At 51.7% G+C, this 13575-nt stretch overlaps 2 protein-coding genes and 5 non-coding genes across 10 annotated transcripts; 5 read left to right on the plus strand and 2 right to left on the minus strand.

Annotated features, from left to right (window-relative positions):
* Positions 1–468: 468 nt before the first annotated feature.
* ABB37_07333 (hypothetical protein) lies at positions 469–2705 on the plus strand (the record flags this gene model as incomplete). 4 transcript variants are annotated; one of them, XM_015805924.1, is made up of 1 exon in its annotated part: positions 469–2705. In XM_015805924.1, the coding sequence occupies exon 1, from the start codon at positions 654–656 to the stop codon at positions 2703–2705; it is 2052 nt and encodes a 683-aa protein (XP_015655401.1). In that variant the 5' UTR covers positions 469–653. The 4 variants fall into 4 exon arrangements, with proteins under 4 accessions (XP_015655401.1, XP_015655402.1, XP_015655403.1 ...); XM_015805925.1 differs by having other exon boundaries at positions 521–2705; XM_015805926.1 differs by having other exon boundaries at positions 523–2705.
* Positions 2706–3299: 594 nt separating this feature from the next.
* On the minus strand, positions 3300–3381 carry ABB37_07448. Its single transcript has one exon. It is a non-coding gene; the product is annotated as a tRNA-Leu (tRNA).
* A 72-nt stretch (positions 3382–3453) lies between these two features.
* ABB37_07443 lies at positions 3454–3525 on the plus strand. The gene has a single exon. It is a non-coding gene; the product is annotated as a tRNA-Ala (tRNA).
* A 56-nt stretch (positions 3526–3581) lies between these two features.
* On the plus strand, positions 3582–3652 carry ABB37_07445. Its single transcript has one exon. It is a non-coding gene; the product is annotated as a tRNA-Gly (tRNA).
* Positions 3653–7658: 4006 nt separating this feature from the next.
* On the minus strand, positions 7659–7730 carry ABB37_07444. Its single transcript has one exon. It is a non-coding gene; the product is annotated as a tRNA-Ala (tRNA).
* A 72-nt stretch (positions 7731–7802) lies between these two features.
* ABB37_07449 lies at positions 7803–7884 on the plus strand. The gene has a single exon. It is a non-coding gene; the product is annotated as a tRNA-Leu (tRNA).
* Positions 7885–9409: 1525 nt separating this feature from the next.
* On the plus strand, positions 9410–12635 carry ABB37_07334 (hypothetical protein; the record flags this gene model as incomplete). Its single annotated transcript, XM_015805928.1, has 1 exon — positions 9410–12635. The coding sequence occupies exon 1, from the start codon at positions 9438–9440 to the stop codon at positions 12633–12635; it is 3198 nt and encodes a 1065-aa protein (XP_015655405.1). The 5' UTR covers positions 9410–9437.
* Between the last annotated feature and the right edge of the window lie 940 nt (positions 12636–13575).

Here is a 13575-nt window from a genome sequence, read left to right on the forward strand (position 1 = left end):
TTTTTCCCCCTCTCTTCGTGGAGAAACGAAAGAGTGTTTAACTTCGATAAGATTCGTTAAAGACGCGTTAAAGTAATCGTTGTTGTTCTGATCGGTAACCTTCCCTTGTGGAGATTCTAAAGTGATAAAACATCTAGAGAGAGATATTTGTGTGTGTGTTCTCTGCAGCCCAATCTGTGCGTGTTATTCCCTACGCATGCGCATCAGTTGTCACTGGTCTCCCTTTCCTCCATCGCTGTGGTCGTACAGCTGTGTCACGCACAGTTAAGCACAGCGCTATTTCACGAGCCGGTGAGTGTGAGCTTCCTTCTCAAGTGCCCACGTCGAGCACGCATCACGAAGAAAGGTTCTGCTTTTTGTGGTGGCTGCCGATGTGGCATGGCGGGAAACCATTTGAAACTTACGCGTAACAACTACGATGCACCACCTCAGCAAGATGTGTTTTAATTCTTTTCCTTTCTTCTCCCAAGTTTCCTTCCTGCTTTCAACACTCAACTCTTCTTGCATCACACCACGAACGAGAGAGGAAGAAGAAAGAAGAAAGAAAGACGAGAAAGTGGCAGCGTTTTAAACCTGCGATCGTCTTTCGGTGCTTATCTCATTCACGCATCTACAACGCAAAACCCCTGTTTTCTTCTTCCCCATTGCCGATCATGCCCCCTCCTTCTCCCTCCCCTACCCCAGCCGGCACGGCGCCGCTGCCCCTCGCACAACGGCTGCAGCAGCTACAAGCGGCGTGCGGTAAGGTGTACGAGACCTACGCACCTGCGCCGTCCTCACCCGGTTCTGCGGCAGACGCCGCCGCGGCACCAAAGAAACTCGACCACCACGAGCGTAGTCGCCTGCAGACGCTCGTGACGGAGCAGGTGAGTGCGCTCTACCAGGAATCTTTTGCCTCCTCTGCGAGGGTGCAGATCGCTGGGGCGGAACTGGAGAAGCTGCTTCGCCTCCTGCCTTCCTTGGTCGCCGTCAGCGCCCCACCGGCCTACCGCCCACCGTTGTTGATGACTGTTGTTCGTGTTCTGCACCCGCGAAGAAACGACAGTCCAACCCCGCACGTGCCCGACGCGGTCCTCGCGGGCGTTCTCCTCTCCCTCGTCCGCCTCCTTCACCACCCCGATCCCTGGGCGGCGGGTCAGGTGTCGAACGTCACGGCCACACGCGCCTCCGCGGCTGCACTTCTTGCCCAGCTCCTCCGCCACTTTGTCATCCACGCCCAGGAAGCAGCCGTCGTGGGGCAATGGCGGCAATGGCAGGAGCTGGCAAACAACGCTCTACTCGACGCCGTGCGGATATGGATAGAGGAGATGGATGTGCAGCGCCCTCCGGCAGGCAACGGCGCGGCGCACAAGCGATCCATGCCCGCCAAGCCGTCTCCAAAACTGAGTCCGTCGGCGGCGTGCGTCCTCAGTCAGCTTTTGGATCTCGTCGACGCCCTCGTCGAGCACCCCTGCGCGCACTCTTTACCCAACGACGCCTGGCTGCCTGCTCTGACGTGTGTGGTCCGCCTCGGCGGGTCTCCACAGGAAGCACCGCAGCACCTAGAGCTTTCTTACGCTGTCCTGCAAGTGCTGATGCACGTGCGAGAAAAGGGCGTCGTGTCGCCGGGCGTGTGGCGCCAACTAGCGCTGGGGGTCGTGGCGAAGTCGATCCCGCACGGCTCCGCTGACGCCCCTGACCCGATCCCGGCCTCCTCCCTCTCCACCTCGGCCACCTCCTACGCCGCTCTCTTCTTGAAGTATGTTCACCTGACCAAGTCCCTCATGTTCGTCGCCGTGGAGGAGAGCTCGACGGACAGCAGCACGGCCCGCGCCACCGCTGCTGAGCTGCACACCGTCCTCGCCGGACTAGTGGAGCTGTCGTCATCTGTTTTGATTGAGAAAGCCAGCGCAGCGGACTCTGCGGCGGCGACGTCGTCGTCGTCCGGTGGTGGCCGGGTGTCGCTGCTGGCGGCCGTGGTGAAGGATCTTTTGACGGTGCGCGAGGAGAGCCACAGCGCCCCTCGCCAATACGCGCGGTACGTGCAGGGGATGTTCGCTGGGTCGACGCCGCTGGTGCCGTACATCATTCAAGTGATGGCTACGGAGTGTTACCGACAGATGCCGTTGCTCGCCGCGCCCAATGTGCCCTCGGTGCTCGCCACGAACGCGGAGATTCTGCAAGGCGTCTTTCTCTGGTCCATCCACGCGATTATCGATGAAGGGCTGTTAGACTCGACACGGCGCACCGTCGTCGCAGCGGCGTTGCCGTACGCGCTCTGCGACGCCGCCGACGCGGTTCTAGGGCAGCTGAATGAGCGCCTTTCCGTCATCCTCCTATCGAACCCGGCGCTGGCTGCGCAGAGGGATGTGCCGCTGTTGGCCGTGCGAGTGATCGCGTGCGAGGGGCTCGCCTTGCTGCTTCACTTTCTGCTGTTTGTGGTCGCATTGTACGGCATTACGGACGAGGTTTCGTGGAATGTGCACTTCCGCGATCGCCTCCACGCGGCCGAGGCACGTGTCATGCGCACCGTTGGCACGTTTGACTGTGGCGTGCCGCACGTATTGCGTGCGTTCACCGACGCGCTGGATCGCATGAGCTCCACCTTAGGACCCACTGCGGCCAAGGTGAGTGCATTACTGCCCAACTCGACGCGTCCCTCTTTGGCCTCTTCCGGCTGTCACGGCGCGTTGGACAACTTATTCGAGGTCATTCCCATTTTTTAAACCTCTCCGTCGCCTGGGGCACTGCATCTTATTTCGCGAGAGTACAGTCCAACGCCCCTGGCACGGAAGCCAACGGCGCTGGATGCGTTCCACGACGGACGCCTTTTCCGCTGTTGCTATCGTTTCTTCTGGTTTCTGTAGAAAACAAAGAGCACCCGACTTCTCACTTATTCCCGCTTTCCTATGGCTTGACACGATGTCCTCGAGACCGGCTTTCCCACCTCTTGTCTGGCAAACGCACCATTCATACAAGCACCGCGGAGAGGCGGCGCCACTCCTTTCCACGCACACCCATCGGGACGAGCGGCGGAGGCAACAGCCCAGCCCCGCACAGCCGGGAAGCGGAAATCACCGCGCTGAAGCTCGCCGCGGCTCCTCGCTCCCCCTCTTCTCCTTTCCCCCCCCCCCTCCACTCCTTCTTTCTCTCCTTTCCCCCTAACCGCCAGCAGCGGCGCGACACGCACAGCACCACCGCACACCGTCGGCTGCTGCGCGGTGCGATGCAGCAACCGGAAACAGCCAGCGGCGGCGCTGTCTTTTCGTGCTCTGGGCGGCCTTTCCGTGCGGCGCCGGAAATTGGCGGCGAGCGAAAAGTGATGAGAGTGGGGTTTGAACCCACGCCCTCGAAAGGATTGGAACCTTAATCCAACGTCTTAGACCACTCGACCATCTCACCTTGTACAAAACCCCTGGAGACCGCACGCCCCATATGTGTCCCACAGGTCGCCGTGGGTTTGTGGGGGTATCGGGGCGTATAGCTCAGTGGTAGAGCGTCCGTTTCGCATACGGAAGGCCTAGGGTTCGATCCCCTATTCGTCCACTTTTTGACACAACCGTCGAGAAGCATGGTGTAGTAGCGAACCCTGCGATGAACGGGCGCCGCTGGTCTAGTGGCATGATGGTACCCTCCCAAGGTATTGACCCGGGTTCGATTCCCGGGCGGCGCAGGATTTTTCGTCAAAACACAAAAAACTTTTTGCAGAGCAGAAAGAATAACCTACACCCTACAAATCATCATCTACCATAAAGGCGAACCTTTACGTCAGAATTGCATAAATTTCTCTTTCTTGGTTTTGCAACAGACTGTAAATATCGATAGTTAAATACATGCAAAGAAAACAAACTATTCAACAGACTCTACGAAGTGGGTAGCGCGCCTTACGCTTCCCCGCTGGGTGGGCGGGGAGTTCAGGGTTGGGCGGGTGGGAAAAACTAAAAGATGGAAGAACTGCTGAATTCTAGCAGTTGAGAAAGAGAATACAAGGAAAAGGGGAAAAGAGAGAGGTAGGATGAATAATTCTTCAGGCTAGGTCATTCTATTCGCAAGCTCAAAAAAACAAAAAAGAAGAATCTATGAAAGAGAACTTTCTTTTTGCCTAAAAGAATTCTTTTCGTTTGTGATCAGTGCTGATGAGGGCAGGCAACGGATACACGCTGGACAGGTCAACTGAAAAGAAGAGGAAAAAGTCTACTGCCAAGTTTTGACGGGAGCCGTCCCTGCCTGCCGTTTTCAGAATCCATTAAGCCTGCACCGCAAGATAGCAACCCATCAAATTAGTTTATTTATTTGGATCTTTTTCACGTGGAACGGGAACCAAGACTAACGCAGTGGTGGACTTCTAGAAAAACTAGTCCGTCCTCTTTAAGGGCGGAGTGGGCCTTGGTGGGCGGGAAACGAACGGAAGAGAGAACAAGGCGGAAGTCAAAGACTCTCCATGGAAAAAGAGAAAAAGTAGAAAGAAAACCCCGAAGACGATATTCACTTCAGTTATATTTAAACCGTAATTCACCTTCAAACATTATTTTCGCCACCTCACAAAATATATGAAAAGAAGGTTCGACCCTGCGGGAATGCATCGCCGCAAGTGATCCACCGCCAGAACCACGGTGTCCGCTTCCAGCGTGTTTATGTGGCGCTACTCTGCTGCGGACCATGTTTCACCAACGCTCATGATTTCTTGGGGCTCGTCCCGCATCAACACCGCTTCCCGACTGGCTCCAGCGGAACTAGTGTAGAGGTCATCGTTGGCATTATTGTTGCTACGGTTGGCGCTATCGCTCGTGGGCAGTTCTTCTGTGCCAGGTCCTATCATTTTTTGAGTTGTGCATGCGCCGTTGGAGGTGTGCAGGCCGGCTCCTTCACTGGAAAAGGTGTCCGGCTGAGCTGAGACAGCCTTCGTCTAAGGAGCTTCAACGCCCAATAGAACACTCCGATGTGGATACGTAGGAATGATGAGCTGCGGAGGATTTGTGCGTACAGTCTCCCCATGTCGCTGTACATCATGCTGGGCTTCGGATCAGCAATCTTCTGGATCGGGTGATCTGCCATGTCCACTTTGTGAGCTGAGTGTTTGAAATATACCCCCTATGAAGTCAGTGACTTCTCCCGTGTACCTCTCATTCGTGTTAAGAGAGACTGGACATACTTTTGCGGCGGTCAACATCCTCCTCGGCGCCGTTTGGGGTGCTTGACCCGTGTCTGCGTACCGTATGTTGTCGACCCACACGTCGATTATGGTCAGGGCTCGGTCGTTCACGGCGAACACGTTCGCTAACGTCAGGAAGCCCATGATCCAGCGAATCGTGTTCTCTTCCAATGTAGCTTTGCCATCGTCATGTTTTGCTAACAGCGGAATGTATTTTTGCTTGCGCTGATTCTGCGCGGCCCTTGCTGTGAGGAAATTCAACGCGCCTCGTTTGATTAAGTGTGCTATCAGAACTGGGTCTACTTGTTTCAGCTCGCGGATGATCTGATGCGCATTCATTGTTGTGAGCTGCTTTGGTGCTGGGTTGTCTGCCTTCCGGCTGCTGAGAATTTGAGCGATTCGTCCAATACCGTTCGCGTCCTCGACCACAACTTGAGGGGATGCCTTGTAAAGGTTCCGTGACGGTGCTTTTTCCGCTATGAAGCGTACTACAATTTGCTATGGGTTCACCCGCAGGATATTCTTCGCCGTCAATCCTTGACGATCTCCCCAATGGCCTGCTCTTTTCCACGCCTGGGGGACCGCTGCGTGCTCGTGCGGTTTGTCTTTCAGCGCTTCAATGACAAGCTCTGCCTCTCTCCTTGTTGCTGGTACCGCTGGCTTCTGTGAAATTTGGCTAACGGATTACGTTTTCATCACATCTTTGCGGAATTGTCTTCGACTTGCAGGAGTTTCATTGTTGCTCGTGTTGTCACTGCGTCGGTTGATATTGTGTTGTTGCTGACCTTCGTTTGCGTAAATGCGTTTGCAGACCGGTAGTATATGGTCTCCGGCGATATTCTGTCGACGCCGGTCTTCTTGGCGGGTTTCCTGGTTGCCGCAATGCTGTGCACCAGTATGCGGCAGATATGTCTGCGGTTTTGCCATACCCTTGGGTGTTTACCGCTTAAATTGTGGCCACCACTGGTATCATTTTTAAAGCAGCTTTCCTTCCGATGTAGGTGCGGCGGCGCGCGTTCGATTATTTTCATAACCTCCATCTGAAACCGCGAGCACCCTTGCAGGTATCTCATTCACTTTCCCGTGCATGTTGACGACCTGTAGCCACCTTTTTGAAGGTCGCTGCACTCAGACCTCCAGTGCCCATCTTTCCACTGCTCTTCATCCATTTGCGGGTTAGAGTGAAATGCGACGAGGATGCTCTTAACACTTCCCTGAAGATGTCGTTCTACCTGGTGGAGCTTACTGCCCCAACTACTCCAACGATTTTTTCCTTCTATGTGGAAAGAAACCTTGAATTGCGCACCCGGGTCTAGGTGTATTAACTGCTGATACAACTCTGTAGGCGTTAGGGCTTTCAGTGCGGCACGAGACACGATGATTAGTTGTTACTTTGTGTGGGAAATAGATATGATGAAAAGGGTGCGGTTGTTCACTGCTTTGTGGACTGGAATGAATCCTTGGGAGCCGCTGCTTTTGGTGTCGGTAAAACAGCTTTTTGAGGTTCTATGATTGTTGTTGCATTGAAGATGATAGTAACGGAAAGCAATTCTTGGAAAGCAAAACGCAGGTGGATCGTTTTTGAAGTGGAAAAAGGTCCGTTTCTACCGGCAGAGCTGCTGTTTAGCCCTGCAGTGTTTACTCACTTCACTTTTTCAGACTCAAGAGAAAAGGAATGGTGCCGCTACTGCCCGCACTGGAGGCTCCGCGCTCCTCCATTTTCAAACTGGGGCCGTTTCGCAAGACAGCCTCATGCAGGTGGAAGGGCTCTTCCAACCAACTTGCGAGGCTGTCACTGCACAGAAGATCCTTTGTGCAACACTAATGGGGCCTTCAGGGTCCGTCGGGTCTTTTGACGAAACGGTGCGTAACGTAAGAGTGATATCTGCGGACGTACTGTCCCAACCTTGAGCGTGTTTGAAACCTCTTATCGAAGGTGGCGCAGTAAAGGCAGGTAGTTCTTGCGAGAACGGGCTGGGAAGAACGTGCCGCTGGTGTGGAGTATCTCCACGTGTGGCAACGGAGAGGCGCTGGCTCAGCGTGTGCAGATCCACATATGAGGGCTACGGAGAGCTTCGCCGCCCAGACCACTCTGCAAGGACCGGCGGTGGAGACGAAACTCTTCCCTGGGACACATGGAGCGCTTGTTGCGAGTCCTCCGTTTCCGCGTCAGAACTCTCCGACACGAAGTACACCTGAACTGGCCAGCCGCAAGAGCTGGGTTCGTCGCGGGTGACGGGTTGCGGTCCGATCGGATGAGCTGTCTGTACGTGGTATTCTTTGCACGATGCGTTGCGCTTGGAAGAAGAGTAGGGGCGCTGCGTCATCGTGCTTTCTGTGTCCACACACGCGTAAATTGGTGACGGGTTTTCCAACCCCGCTGTTGCGTTCAAACGCAGAATAATCTACACCTTACAAATCATCATCTACCATAAAGGCGAACCTTTACGTCAGAAAAGGGGAAAAGAGAGAGGTAGGATGCCTAATTCTTGCGGCTCGGTCATTCTCTTCGCCAGCTCAAAAAAAGTGGACGAATAGGGGATCGAACCCTAGGCCTTCCGTATGCGAAACGGACGCTCTACCACTGAGCTATACGCCCCGATACCCCCACAAACCCACGGCGACCTGTGGGACACATATGGGGCGTGCGGTCTCCAGGGGTTTTGTACAAGGTGAGATGGTCGAGTGGTCTAAGACGTTGGATTAAGGTTCCAATCCTTTCGAGGGCGTGGGTTCAAACCCCACTCTCATCACTTTTCGCTCGCCGCCAATTTCCGGCGCCGCACGGAAAGGCCGCCCAGAGCACGAAAAGACAGCGCCGCCGCTGGCTGTTTCCGGTTGCTGCATCGCACCGCGCAGCAGCCGACGGTGTGCGGTGGTGCTGTGCGTGTCGCGCCGCTGCTGGCGGTTAGGGGGAAAGGAGAGAAAGAAGGAGTGGAGGGGGGGGGGGAAAGGAGAAGAGGGGGAGCGAGGAGCCGCGGCGAGCTTCAGCGCGGTGATTTCCGCTTCCCGGCTGTGCGGGGCTGGGCTGTTGCCTCCGCCGCTCGTCCCGATGGGTGTGCGTGGAAAGGAGTGGCGCCGCCTCTCCGCGGTGCTTGTATGAATGGTGCGTTTGCCAGACAAGAGGTGGGAAAGCCGGTCTCGAGGACATCGTGTCAAGCCATAGGAAAGAGACAGAAAGGTGACAGAAGTGCACTTTTACTTGTTCGAAAGACAGAGGACGCGTCAGCAGGTTTAAGGACGAAGGCCGGAGAAGTTTCTTCGCATCACCGAACGAAAGCTGAGTGCTGGTTAAACAGCAGTTGAGCTTTTTCTCACGAAAGCGAGAAATGAAGTAATCTGACGTGGGAGCTATGGACGTTGTGGGAAACAGGAAGATCGAGAGGAAGACGGTGATGGATTCAAGAGCACGTGCACCTTTTGAATGAAGGTTGAATTCTTTTTTTTCATCGACGTTGTGCAGGAGCGCAACAGGAAAATAATGGAGTGGACTATGTAGAGAATTCGAAAGTACTTCTTGTTTCTGTGTCTTTTGAGGCGCAGCAGATTGGTGAGTGGAGACATTCTAGCGCAACATTGAAGAAATTGTGTAATTTCTCTTGCGACACTTGAAGTGGTCGGACAGAAAGTTGATGGTGGGAAACAAGCGAGTAGGTAGCAAGCGGAAAAAGAGACTGTACGGTGATGGACAGTTTGGACGTTGTAATAGTGTAGTTTTGACTTTCAGTTCTGAAGGAAGGCTTTTTCTGTGAATAATGCTTGCACCATTTATTGTTTTACTAAGTAGAGCATAATAATCTCCAATGATAGCGAACGCTATTTTTCTGCGAAAAGCAACTACGGAAAGAATAATCGAATACACTGTCGTGTAAATGAATAATTGACGCTAATAATGTACATAGTTTCGAGTTTGGGACAAGCGTGCATATTGGCTCGAAACTGACAGAAACATTTTCCCGGCTGCTCATTTTCCTTCCAAACTACGTAATCTGTGTCCTCTAACAAATGATTTCTCCGTACTGTTTGCTAGGCAGCAAACTCGTATCGATAACTGAATGCAGGAAATGAAACCTATTTTCCAGAAAAAGGAGAAAAAGTGGTCTGCTCGGACGAAGTAGGAAGCGCGGAAACACCTTCACAATGTGCTTCATTGTCGTATCAAATTCTCCTTTCTCCACGGACTATTTCTTCTTAACACGAAACACCTCTTTTTTGTGTAATGGTGAAATGCTTTATTGCCGGTTGCATTCATGAAAACACCATTCGAATAATTCGAACAGAAGAAAAAGAATTGTAAAATACAAATATGCTCAACGTGAACGCTAAAGCATTTGTGCCTCCCGGGGTTGTTGAAGGTGTGCCTCCGAGCTTTACTGCAAATGCTTGGTATCGCTATCGCCTCAACGTACCTATTGCGAGCCGGATGAGTTCTGTTCATGAAGAGCGTTATTTAAACAATATATCTTCCTTGCTCTCGTTGAAATACTTGTATGCAGAGCGTGGCGGAATTGATGATGAGTCTTTGCAGTATTTTCTCAACGAGCAGTTCCTTTTATCCAACAATACTGTTTCAAACGAAAATGCCGAGCATACCTCTTCGGGGTTTTTGCTTTCGCGATCGATCCTCACACTGTACACAGACCTCACTGCAGTGGCGAATTTAAATAATTCGAAAGGCCTTCTTGTGCACCTCGATTTGCCCACCGAATGTAATGGCGATGTCGCTATGTTTCTGGCAAACGCTTGGGAAACCTTCTACGCAGCGGTGGCAGAAAACAGTCGTGTTTCTGCTCTTGGTTACAGCCGCTCGGTGGTGGGGTTGAACGGGAGGCAAACGGGCGGTACGTACCGCCATCATTTTTTTGTGGCGTGCAACACACCAGAATTACTCGAGCCAATTTTGTCAGGGCTGATGACCGACTGCCCTGTGCGTGTTCGCAGAATTCTGCCGGTCAAATCTATTGTACCATACATCTGTTGTCCTCATTTGCAGCTCGGTGTCGCAATTACGTTCGGAAACGATGCAAGGCTTAGTCTTACCAAAAACCGAGAAGCTGACCTGGACATCGAAGTTAAGTATAAAACAGATGATTTTCACGAGGCGCGGAAAGAAATTACGCGGGCTCAAAGGGCCTTTAAAGAGTTTCTCGTCAGCGATGTTAAATGGGACAGAACACACATTGTGCATCTTCACGTTGATGCAGTTTCTACGGCTAAATCAGTCCTGGTTTCGATTTGTGACTTAATTTGGAACTTAGGGGTCTTCTGCGACGATGCCGGTGCCAGTATAATTGGTGTTGCGTTCTCTTCAGATTTTGACGATCATTTTGTTGAGCAGCTTGTGCGACGCAACAAAAACGGTCCTTTTTACAGCTGCGCTATTCTGGACGAGATGCTGCAAAAGGACCGTTCACTCGACACCCAAAACATTTGTTTTGGTGGATTTCCGTCGCATGTCAAAACCACGTTGTCAATGACAGCCTACGATGGCGCCGTCGCAGCCCTCGAGTTATGGCAGCGGTTTGAAAAGCAGATGCCCACCACTGAACTGTTGACACGAATGACATTCGCGGACGCAGCCGACAGCTTTGCACGCACTCCTTACATCGTGCGGCGAAAGGCTGTGGGTGCCTGCGTGCTCATCGGAACCGACGCAATGGGCAATATCTTTGGAGTAGATGTTGCTCATAACAGCGTATTTGGCTTGCCCATGTGCTTTGGCGGTGCAGTCGGCCCCATAATAAATTGTGTGTTTAAAGGCACCGTGTCATCGTCTTATAGAAGCAGCTTAGAATATCGCGTTATCGTCGACGATCTTCTTGTTTTTGAAGGCAAAGAAACAAAAGGGATCCCGTACGCGGAGCGGCTGCGAATGTTGAGCAGCATCGGCGTTGAAGATGAAACGACCTGGCCGCACGCGAACCCAGCACATATTGTTATTCTGAAGGCCGAATTTGTTCCTCTCGAACACACAAGGGAACTTGCGGAGACGCCCGTCTTCGATCACAACAACCTCGGCATCGTGTTTAGCCCTTCGGTGCAACCGGAGGACGAAGTGATCTTACCTGTTTTCGAATGGGTTCCGCCGGCGTCCCTCACAGCACGGTTTGCAGTGGAAAGCATCGATTCATCAGATGACGTAAGCGAAGGATTCAGCCGCGCGTTTTTAGGGGTCTTTTCGAGCAACGTGCAGAAAAAGATTTTCATTCCCTACGAAGGCGAGTACGCCGATTACCACAAAGAGGCGTATCCAAATCTTAAGGCCGGCTCGCTTGTCGAATGCCTGCTTCGGCGTGCGGACGACGGTGCGCACTGGTGGGATGTTTTGAAAGAGTTGGACTCGACCGAGAGTATTGTCGCCAACTCATTCGACGAAGTTGACGATCTTGTTCACAGTCCCGGAGTAACGCAAGAAGAAATGTTATGGCTGCTGAAAGCGCCATCTTTCCAATGCGAGCGTTGCCATAAAGTGAACGATATAGGTAGGCGAAACAATAGACACAACGCATATTGGTGCAAAAATTGCTGGATAGAAACTGGCCACGGCGATTGCATGTATTGTGGACGCGCGTTCGCACTTGGCATGTTAGATGGCAGAAGTAATCTTTTTTACTGCGAGAACTGCTGGAATGCATTCTCGTCAACGAATACAGAAGCGGAAGTAGGGTATCACGTCCCTCCACCACCAAACGCGACGTTTACGCAGCAGGTTACCACACGATGTGTGTCACTGCTAATCGACCTCATGAATGCCAAAACACCCTCCAACGACGTCTTGGACTTGTGCTGCGGAGGCTCTGTTTTGCGGAAGTGGATGCGCAACAAAACCTTTCGCTACGTCGGCATCGACCTCAAGCGTAGCGTCATTGATTCACTAATCTCGACCATTAATAACGCGAAGGAGAGAGCGCCAGAGGGTCAGTACGATGTAGTCTGCGGCGATGTCTTCTCAGACGACTTTTGGATCAGCACAATTGTAAAAATACATCCGCGTCAGTTCCACGTAATCAGTTGTTTTGCGGGCCTTCATCACGCGTTCGAAAACGAAAAGAAAGCTCGACATTTCCTTGGCAGCGTTGCAAATGCTCTTGTCCCCGGAGGCACCTTTCTCGGCACGTTCATTGACGCCAGCGTTCTCTTCTCAAAGGGGAAGAAGTACTCCAACAGCATCATGAAGGCCGGATGGTCCGAAGACTCAGTGCCGCGAATTGGGCACACTTTTCAGTTCACCACCAACAACGGGCCGCTGAGAGACGTGAATGTTATCCCGATCGACTTCCTCATTGCAGTAGCCGCCGAATACGGTCTGCACGCGGTGTCAGAAGCTTATATGACTTTCCGCGAATTAATTGAGAAGGACGCCAGCTGGACAAAGGTCCCGTCTGCGGATGAGAAGGAGTACTTATGCGCGCTGCGAACGTTTGCCTTCAAAAAGGAGAGCAACGAGCTGGCTCCTTCGTCGCCAGGAAAAAAATCAGACTCGGACGGAGCATTTGCGATGTGATGGGCGGCATCGGGGAAATAATGAAACCGTGTTTTTTTTCTCCTGTCGTGACTTTCGCGAATAATTTTTTCTTGAGAATTCGATACTCAAATTCCTGTACTGACTTGTTTTCCTCTCAATCTCACGTGTGTGGAAAATTTGTGTGTTAATAATGACGCATGTTTCTTTTTCTGTCCTCGAAATTCTGTTTTGTGTGTTGGGTAAACGTCTTTTTGTTCTCTGCGTACAAAAAGCGAAGGTCTCTGCTCCCTTGTTCTTTTTCCTATCTTCCTTTTCTTCTGTTGTTGCATCTCGATGACAACCCCCTTTTTCCTCTTTTTTTACGTGTGTGTAGTGGGTTAACGCTCTTTGCAGCAGAGTCGGGGATGCAGCGACACTTTTCGTGTTTGATAAATATTTGTATTTGTTTTTGAATTCTGGCGTTTCTGAAAAGAAAGGAAAACAATTAACTTCATAACTTTTTTTGTGTCAAAAATAAATGGATCAGGGATTTTTACGGGCGAAGGCTAAGTTTGACCCTGAAACAAAAACAACGGGCGCGTGCATGTGCTTTTGGACACACGATTCCACGGTTCAGTGCACGTGTGTCATCCACGCGTCCTCTTCATATTCACATTATCATGATTTTTTCCTAATGCTAATGTTCTGATCATAAATTAACTATTACCGTTTTCGCCTTACAGTAAAAATTGCCTTCGACAGTAAACAAAACTCGAAAGGGGTGAGACGATATTATATTTAATCATCGCCGTGTTTCAACCGAAAGAAAAGAAAAGAAATACTGTGCTCAGTTAAAAGCTGACTTCTGAATCATAAAACGACAGCTGAGCTAAGCTTGCGCAGTGAAGTTGATTTCTTGACAAGAAGCGCTGTGGACGCTATCCTTTCTTTTCCACACGGTGCCACCAAAAAGAATCGTTTTTTCTCGTCTCTCAGTTGA

The sequence above is a fragment of the Leptomonas pyrrhocoris genome (genome assembly GCF_001293395.1).
Source record: "Leptomonas pyrrhocoris isolate H10 chromosome Unknown, whole genome shotgun sequence".
Taxonomy (NCBI): Eukaryota; Euglenozoa; class Kinetoplastea; order Trypanosomatida; family Trypanosomatidae; genus Leptomonas; species Leptomonas pyrrhocoris.